Source organism: Botryllus schlosseri, chromosome 4 (genome assembly GCF_051294905.1).
Source record: "Botryllus schlosseri isolate E-star chromosome 4, Bs_hap1, whole genome shotgun sequence".
In the NCBI taxonomy this organism is placed as follows: domain Eukaryota; kingdom Metazoa; phylum Chordata; class Ascidiacea; order Stolidobranchia; family Styelidae; genus Botryllus; species Botryllus schlosseri.
In genome coordinates this window covers 25,064,971-25,075,179 of record NC_137239.1, presented here as the reverse complement: position 1 = coordinate 25,075,179, position 10,209 = coordinate 25,064,971, and the positions used below count along the sequence as shown (strand labels likewise).

The following is a 10,209-nucleotide window of genomic DNA, read 5'->3' as shown; positions in this document are numbered from 1 at the left end:
TGATGTTGTTGCATAGCGATTGGTGTAATTGTGGTATTATCACTGAGCTTCTAGCTGTCTACTTAGACAGATACCTTTACAAGTCGGACTCGAAGTGTATTACCAGCAGACACATGCTTGTCTGTCTCAAAACAATACGGAACCCATCGCTATGTTCAATCAAGCATATCATAACACCACAGTAATATAGCTAGTCTGATTTGCTGTTGGGGTAGCGAAAGAACAAACTGCCTATTTTGAAAATTAAGTAGTTCCAGTTCTAGCTGTGCATTTTGCAAATCAAGTAGTTAGTACAAGTACAAGCTGTGGTATATTTGGTTTGGGCATAAGTTGCGGGTACCTCTGTATCTTCATATCACATCAATGACTCTGTATTTATACCTTGCAGTATGATTTTAACTCATAAGCAGAAGCTAGCCTTGGCAATTTGGTACCGCCGAAGAATGAAAAAGAAGATGGAGGTGAGATCGATCTGGGTATATCCCATTTTACAAAGGCGAGAACAATTTTGAGAATATCATAGGTTGGTCAAGGAATATGAATTTGAAAGAGAAGCGCATTATTTCGACTACTTTGGGATGACACCACAGCAGTTTCATGATCTAATCCAACTGATTGGAGAAGATATCGTCAACTCGATACCAAGTGGAGGAAAGCTGTGTCTGTAGAGGAAAGATTGGCTGTCACTTTGTGATTTCTCACGCATGGGGACTCATTCAGAACAATCGCTGGATCCTATCGACCTGGCTGCTCAACTGTATCTAAAATTGTTCATGAGACTTGTAAGGCGTTATGGAATAACATGTGTTTGACATATATGAGAAGTCCATCCTCTGCTTCTGAGTGGGTTGACATTGACGAACTGTGGCAGTTCGCAAATTGTGTCAAAGAAATCATAGCAGAAAAGTTTGAAGAACTGTGGCAGTTCCCAAATTGTGTCAGAGAAATCGATGGAAAACATGTTCAGATAAAATGTCTCGCAAATAGTCGTTCAATGTTTTACAACTACAAAGGAACTTGCAGTGTGGTTTTGGTGGCAGTTGTTGACGCAGAGTACAGAATTCGTTTTGTTCAAGTTAGAAGCTATGGACGCGAATCAGAGGGATTTTCCGCGATTCACTATTTGGGCATGCACTAGCTGCAAATGAACTGCAGCTACCTGCAGATCGGGAAGTAGAGCCAGGAAAGCCTAGGTTACCATATGTATTTGTTGGTGAGTGGTGACGAAGCCTTCCCTCATCATATCACCTCATGAGACCATATCCTGGAAAATACCTAGCCCAACCGATATACGTTTATAATGAACGGCTTGTGCTCGACGTGCGTTTGGCATCCTCGTCCAACATTTCCGGATTCTACTAAAGCCTATCCCCCTAAAGGTCGAAAATGTTGATAACATGATCAAGGCAATTTGCTGTCTCCACAATTTTCTGCTCAAACATTCGCCTAACTATACTGATTTTTTTACAGACGATATCGATCCTACAGATAATATGATGGCACATTATACCAGGGATGTAACCAAGTCACAAGGCTCCGAGTCACAAGTCAATCTCATTTTTATATTTTTGACTCGAGTCAAGTCGAGTCATTTTCAATTCCCACCGAGTCAAGTCCGAGTCCAAGTCAGCGAACAGAGGATCGAGTCCGAGTCATGGTATTATGACTCGAGTCCGAGTCCAAGTCATTGTGTTGACTGCTCAGTTTCCAGTTAAAGTCTTCCTAAACCCACTTTTTTAACTCTGTTTGGTGATATTGAATGGTTCGCATTTATAATATATCAATTTTCCTCACTTTTAGCAGTTTCTGGTCGCATTTTCAGGCACCAGTACCAACAAACGAAATCCCAATAGTGTGTTGGCTTCTAAATTACAATGAAATGTCGGTCTTCGCCGTCTGAATCTCGAGTCAATGACTTGCTTCGAGTCATGCGCAATGACTCGAGTCCAAGTCGAGTCAATGCACAGATTGACTCGAGTCGAGTCATTTCCGTATTTTGAGAAAATGACTCGAGTCGAGTCATCTGAAAATCGTGACTCGAGTCTGACTCGAGTCGAGTCATGACTCGAGTCATTACAACCCTGCATTATACTGGTTAATTCATCAACTACCGGTATTGCAAAAAATGTCCGAATTAGGTGCCTGCGCCGACTATTTCGATAGTCATCCAAATCTTTCACTGAAACTGAATTCACCGAGTATTTATTTGTAGTTCAGTACGAATATTACATTTCTCATTCATAATGCACTGCATAATTTTCATTTTCACTCGAGATCTCTTAGGTTCTTCGAAGGTCTTCAGTTCAGCGGTGATAAATCTGGCGAAGCATTCGTCTACATCAGCTTCATTTTTCAAATGTTTGAGAACTTCAGAATCAATGTCGTCCAGCACCTTAGTAAGCTTTCTCGGAGGAGTCTGTTTTGAAGATAAGCTTGTGTTCTGGGAAGAGGCTGATGACAAGGGAGAGCTAGAGCTTTGATGTGTAGGGGATGACAACACGTCCCCGGTAGATTCCAGATCCATAGAATTTGATTGAGCCTCGATACGAGATATGCCAAGATCTGTAAGGCGCATGGATGAACATGGTTGTGAGCTTTTTTTGTGTTTGTCCGTGCTTGCATGTTGCACTAAATCTGCATGATGAGCACGTACTTGACACTTGCAAAACTTGCACATAGCCTTTGAGTCGTCTCCAACAACAGGCTGAATCCACGCTTTCAATTTGGGTTGCTTTTCCCATTCTTTACGATATCTTTTTCCATACTTTGCCCAGGCAGTAGTCTTTTCACTCTTATTAGGCATTATTTCTGTAATTCCGCAATAGACACCACTCTACACAGAACAGGACAAACCACGCGCAACTCTAAACACGACGATCTTAAGTTAAGTACAGGATCTAAATCTGCAGAAATGGATTCCTCCTCAGCAGTGGTGGCCCTATGAACGGGGGGGGGGGGGGGGCCCGGGCGAGACTTACCGGGGGGCCCCTATAAGTATCTAACCGTAACTTCTGGGGGGCTCCGCCACCCAGACCCCCCTTCCGCATATGTTATAATTTAGGCTTACCATATTTTGGAAATCTAAAGAGGACACTTTTTCAGAAATTTGCACCTTGCAAAACCGGAGTAGAATTCTCAAAAACCGGTGAATTTTTCCCACGACGAGATCTTCGTCTAAAGGAAACGTCTACTTACCCCAACCCAATAGCAACCTAACTAAGAGATCTATCCACTACTCGGGACCTATCATCTGGAATGCATTACCATCACATATCCGTGAATTGCCTTATAATAGATTCAAAAAAGCCCTACTTGATCACCTCTTGTCGTTACACTAACACTGTTGCCCTACCTCGCCCAGACATTGCTTCATTGATCATTTGCTACCATTGTTTAATTTTTTTTTTCTATTTTTCTTTCCTAACTAAACATTTCTTACAGTCAGACTGTTCTGAGTCAAGTGTACCTGTTTGATGCTGGTGTGATCAGACTAGATGACCTTCATGGTCTTATCGATCATTCCTATCTAATACCGAATACTGTGCACGCATATTTTCTGTACCACCATCACTGCCGTTTGTTATGTATTTTGGTTCGATGAAAAAATAAAGATTCTCTCTCTCTCTCTCTCCTCCGAGGACACTTTAAAAAAAGTCAAAAAAGAGGACTAATCCTCTCAAGAGGACGTATGGTAAGCCTATTATAATTAGCTATCTTTCATCGCGTCGAGGTTTGGCCAGATGCTGGATTCGGCCATATCTATTATTGCATGTGTGCAAGGATCGACTACATCAAAACTAAGTAATTCTACCGCATGCAGAGACGTGCTGATTAGGGATACGGGACTTTTCTAACAAATGCAGAGATTTGATGATGATTGACACCTCTGTACGGAATGATATTCTTGCTTGGTACACGGATTTCCATGTTTATTCGCTCTTATCCCTGAAAAAAGCGCATGAACCAAAGAGGGGGGCCTAGGGCGACCGCCCACCCCAAAAGCCACCACAGCTCCTCAGTTGGCGTGGTTGTTTCAGTGTTGCCAACTCTGGATGGACAAAAATCGCTAAAACTGGTGTTGAAAGTCGCTAGATGTCGCTAAATCTTGAAACAAAATCGCTAAAAAAAGTCGCTAAATCTGTATTAATTCCTAAAGTTGCTAGATTGAACCAGAATAGCCATTTTTTCTTGTTATCTATATATTGTAATCAGCTGTGTCGAATGCCACTTCTCATTTTCTAGTCCATCTCAAAACCTGACAAAATGTGTGGTGCATGTCAACAAAACAGAGCGCTCTGTGCCATTATTGCTCTGCGTGACCAGATTTGCAGTTATAACCGCTCACTATATATTGGCAGGATACCGACTTCTGCCGATGAAATGGAATTTGCGGTGAAAAGCATCCTACATATACAGAGGCCAACCCGATATAAATACCCTAATTTTACATTTTAATCAATTTTCTGTCCTAAAATAGGGGGTGCGTATTATACATGGGTATAACAATTTTGAAAAAATCTCCCTCGAAATAAAACTCGCAATTACACCTTTCTTCTTGTTTGTTGTCAATCGCGCATCACATCCAGCCATCGTGCCCGGGCTTAGGTGGAAATCTGATTGCCGCATTTATTTTTCACCCTGGTAGGTGTATTCGACTCGTTTTACCCATTGGAAGGGTGTGATAGTATCGTTTGCCTGGTTTACATCCCACGCTATACTGGAAATCTAGTTAATATACCTTATTCTTCTCTGCTGCTTCAAACACATCCGCACGAACACAATGCTTTCATATCAGACGCTTGCTCGATCACCTGCTCGTACAGGGGTGCGTATTATACATGACTTCAGGCTTTCCCCCCAGTTTGACATGTCATTTTAAGGGTGCGTAATATACATGGATGCCTACTACAGATGGAAAATTAGGGTAGCCTGCGTATCACTTCTTATAGCCCCTGGCCATCCTATTTCCCTTATATCTATACATCAGATAAGCGACGGGACAATACATCAAATATCTCTATTAAAAAATGTTTTTCTGTTATCCAGCCGCGCGCATAGAAACTCGTGATTTAATTCTTTTAATTTTCAATTTTTTTTTGTGGGGAAATTTAATCCTGTTGTTACATCTTGTGCTAATGTCAAAAATCCGCGACGTCATCTTTTTTTTTTTGATTTATCGTGGATCGCGATATAGTTCGTAGTATACTGTTTCGTGTCGTGTGTAGGTGTCAAAAGTTAGATGCAAAATAGTTTGATCAGTTATCTTGAATCCGACTGCCCCTTAGAAACTCGAGATGTCAGTCTTTTGGGGGAAGATTGGACAGTGGACACTCTACTCGTCTGTCGTGGGTGTAAGAAGTTCATATATCGAACCTTGTATAGCACACCGCATTGGATGAGCGTGATTGTGGTTACTCGTATTATGTTGAGCGTGAATTGGCCGGGATGTTGACGAGTTTGGCGAACGCGACACTGTAGATTTCTATGCCTGGAAGAGTTATGACCAACTTCGGCCCACTAACCAGCACTCCAGCAGAGTCAGTGTTGACGCTCCTATCCATGCACTCTACCTGAATTGAGATCGGCGATGCGTGCTGACACTGTAGCGCGCATAAGATATGGTAAACGTGCATAATGTTGCTGCCGAAAACCAATTTATATCAGATATTTCTGAAAAAAAAATCGCTAGAAAATCGCTAAACATTTTTTAAAAGTCGCTAGATTTATCGCTAGTCGCTAGATTGGTATTTTTTGTCGCTAAACGGAAAGAAAAATCGCTAGATCTAGCGACAAAATCGCTAAATTGGCAACACTGGGTTGTTTGTTCACTCGACCAATAGGTAGTCACTGGTCAGCTGAAAGCTTAGCAGGAAACAAACTTCGCGCGGTTACTGGACTCGCTGCCTGGTCTGTTCAGTGTGGCCACAGTGATGCCATGATTGGATTAGTGAACGAAACCCCGCATTGCAATGATCGATTCAGTGTGCTCACAAATATTATCATGTATGTGTTTTTGCGTAGTTTTTACATATTCAATTCTTTTCTTATCATTGTTCTTTTCTTATCATTGTTCCGATTGACCATGCAATAAAATCTCTCTTAAATAGAAGTTATCTTTTCTGGATGAGACACTTGATGGCCTGATGTGGGGGACTGGGAGGGGAGCTTTAAAAAGGAAGAAATTGTTGCGAACGGGTCCATCTACTTTGTGAATCTCGACATTGTGTGATTTTGTGAACATACTTACCTCAGACCGTGATCATAGCGCGTGCGACTGATTGATTGCTCGTTGATTGGTTCAATGATATATAAACAATACAATTATTGGAAACTACAGTGAGCTCTGCGTTTGAGCGCGTCGCGAGTCATGCTTCACCAGCGGTATGAAATCGATGTAAACAAACGGTTCGCCAGCAATCTTTCTTCAGGAACTGGCGTTAACGTAGTAAAAAGTTTTTTATCGAGACCTCTGTTGCAGGTGAAATGTGTTCATACTGTACAGGTTTTAGCCAATACCAGTAGCATAGCTTAATATTCAGACGAAACTGATGTACCAGTGTGCGTACGTGATGAACATTGTGATCGGAGGTGGTCTCGCAGTATCAAATAACGGTGGATACTTCATAGTACGAGGTAGAGTTGGGATCAGATCAGGTCACTATCTTCAAGTCACTGCAAATTTTTAACCAAGTCACGAAGTCATTTCTAAATTTTTCAAGTCAATTCAGGCAGGTTCTAAAACTGACTCTGAACTCAGGCCTTCTGAAGTTGTGAAAGTAAGCAAAACCTACTTGAGGATATCGCAAAAAGCATCACGTTTTTGAAGTAATAATAGTCATTCTTCCTTTGTTACGGAGATACATCTTGTGATTCGAATGCTCCTATATATAGTTGAATGAATAGAAATATTTTTGTTTGATATCAGGAGTAGAGAGTCTTTATTTTCATCCAACATAAATACATAACACACGGCAGTGATGGTGGTACTGAAAATATGCTTGCAAGTAATCGTCAGCAGCTTGTAGATACAGTATACAATTGACTAACGGATGTATACAATGTCTGGCTAACTCATTTCTTCATACTATACTCTAGTACTTTTCAGACCGTTCATTTTCTGCTTCAACAAGTCGATTTCAATATCCAATTCACTAACAAACGTCTGCAAAATCTGGTCTTAACCTACTTTTTCAAACTAGTTCATGAGTACAATTTCCCATGATATGATGGTATATCTTATAAGTGTATGTGTGCGCAAGAGCGACCCACAATAGGTAGAAAGTTCCTGTCACTGTCCATTTCAGGTTTGATAGACTTGTGCACAGCCAATGATACATAAATGATTGTTCACAGCATAAACTTTGTATAGTCATTTATTGTAGTATTGTCCATGTCCAGTTTGTCAACTCTTACAATCATAGTTGCCTTGCAAGATGGTGACTTCGAAGAATGGGACGGAATAGAGACTGTCCAACAATCTCCTTCACTCAACAAATTTCCGAACTTACATATCACCATCTATTCCCTCAACGGTCGAGGTGATCATGAAATAAGTTGATCGAATCCGAGCGTCATAACAATGTGTCGTCGGATGGGTAGTACAGAAGCAGGATTTTGAACAGCTTAAATACCTCACCTCTTCATGGACTCCTAAATGCGCTGATACTAGTCGTGACTAAATTTCAATGAGGATACCAACACCATAATATCATTGAGAATTTCATACAGGGTATAGATACGGTATTTCATTTACTATGACACTTGAAAACTGCATAAACAACTTTTGTTATTATGTCAGACTTGTTGTCATCTAAATTCAGAATAACAAGAACCAAAATCCTAGTCAAGTCAATATGTAGCAAAAAGGGATTTTCATGTTCATGCAAATTACAATATCAGATATACCTATGTTCAAGCCATTCGATGAAAGTACTGTGTGCATCTATTTTTGTTGTAATTTATGAAACTGCTGTGCTATAATGAACAATCGAATAACTGTGCCTAGTAGTTGATAACGTCAATGTTTCTTGTCACGTAACAAAAATATATATTCTCAAATGTTATTTTTTCGAGCTTATTCTCTCTTAATGACAATAACATCATCATCATCATTGGTTTATTAGCAATTTTATCAGTTCAATACACCACAAAAATGCGATACAATGAAAAGACAGGAAGATGTCGAAGCAACAAGGAGTAGTCTATGGAATCTGACACCCACCTTGGCCTAGGCGATGTAAAGAGGAGGCATGCACACTGAATGAAAGTAAAGAAGATAGTATAGAAAAAGAATGCGACAAGAAATAGGGCGGCATGTCATGGGAAGCGAGATCGATAGGTCAGTCGTGGTCCGGTAATCTTGAGGATGGACTGTATTTATTTAGTGGTAATTGCTTGTATTTCGACTTGAATGTGGACATGCTCGTCGACTGTCGGCGGGATACTGTTCCACACATCAGGTCCGGCATATTTGATGGAGCGATGATCTTTTCGGTCGATCATATGATATTTGGACGACGTGGACGCGCGTGTGTTGTACTTGTGCGCTTTTGATTCAGAGGTAAAGAAGTCATTGAAATATTCGGGGCAACGACCGCAGTGAAACTGATACATAAACTTGGCGATTTCTAGTTTCCGCATATCTTCTATGTTTAGGACGCCGAATCTCTTCAGTAGCGACTTATTGGATGGGCAGCCAGGCCCCTTTGGGGCCCTAGCTATGATTCGGAGTACTTTATGCTGTAGTTTCTGCAGTGGCTTGAGTGCAGTTTTACTGGCAGCCCCCCAACAAAGGATGCCATAATGTAACAGGACTGCAGTTGGATGGTAGAGCAGCGATTTTACATTCCGTTGAGCATCGGAGGGCATTGAAGCATCAAGTACCATGGCATTTGAACACTAGGATGTTACAAGCCTCTTTAGAAATCAATTATTCTTTGAAAATTACCATAACGCAGGTGCGGCCAGATTTCCTGATCAGGCTAAAATGATTCCAATAACGGATCAAGACTCAATCTCTTGGTGATAATGAGGTAGTCTGCTCGGTGGATTGGCAAAAATGTCCGTATCAAATTTATCATTCTTGTTTTTTTGTCTCTTTGATAAGCTTCCCTGCTCACGAATTTCGTGGCTGTTTCTGCGGCATAAGAATATCTCCAGTTTTGCAGTAGCGGCATATCTTTTTCCAGCTATTACAAGTGAAGCAATATTATCTGTAATGCAATATGGCTTTAAATGGCAGTTGTAGTTGAACTTGGTTGTCATATTCACAAGGCACACGAAATTATCCACAGATTGCATTATAGTGTCCATCTCCTCACCTCTCGCACTCGAATAATATGCATAGTCTTTCAGCAAGACTATTTTTCTGGGCATCAATCGATCCAATGAGTATCAATCCAATCCGGCACCAATCGTCAAAGTATTATTCATTTTGACTACAATCTTTGGAAATATCTCAATGTCTGAAGCAGAGTGGAACATGCCATGGTTGCTTCTCACGGACTGCCCGGCGTGTCAGAATCCCATAAGATAATGATTTGCACTTTTATTAAGATCCATAAACTCTTTTCAATTTCCTCACGGTTGCGGGTTACTTTGCCGCTGTTTCAATACACGAACAATCTTTTCTTCAAAGTTAGAATGGACTACAATTTTTAAATTGGTCAATAACGGTCCTGTAAAAAATTTATGCATTAGACATTTACAGAATGGGAATTTGTTATATATCACAGTTTTGCCAGTCAACTGCAATTGAAATCAAGGTAAATATTCAAGCCGTATTACCGCATATGCAGTATATATGAGCAATGAGCATATTCAAGAGAGATTTTGCATTGGAGGATTGTGGAGTTACATTGCTGAAAACATAACCTGGGTATTTCAAGCAGCAGTACATACAAACGCAAGTTGATGCTCATGCTCAGGTCATAAAGCGGGATGCAAATAGCGAAAAGTTATGAAGGTTTTACATAAAATACCATAGACGTACATACAATACCATGATGAAGGTTACAAAATCATTTCCTAACCTTTCAATGAATATGACGCCATAGAATGTTGCTCGCAAATGCACAAATCATCTATTTTGTACAATCCTTCCAGCTATCAATCTTGACGAGTAGGCTACTATTACGGCTCTTCAAGATCAAACTCGAATTACGTAGCAAGGCTCCCGGTAGTCAACGCGTACCACAACCAAATCCACAC

At 40.7% G+C, this 10,209-nt stretch overlaps 1 protein-coding gene across 1 annotated transcript; it reads right to left on the bottom strand.

The window, feature by feature from the left end:
* Nucleotides 1-2,186: 2,186 nt before the first annotated feature.
* Nucleotides 2,187-3,100, bottom strand: LOC145437559 (uncharacterized). Its single transcript, XM_080314827.1, has 2 exons — nucleotides 2,654-3,100; nucleotides 2,187-2,562 (listed from the first exon to the last, which is right to left on the bottom strand). The coding sequence occupies exons 1-2, from the start codon at nucleotides 2,739-2,741 to the stop codon at nucleotides 2,192-2,194; spliced, it is 459 nt and encodes a 152-aa protein (XP_080170953.1). The 5' UTR covers nucleotides 2,742-3,100; the 3' UTR covers nucleotides 2,187-2,191.
* Nucleotides 3,101-10,209: the final 7,109 nt, after the last annotated feature.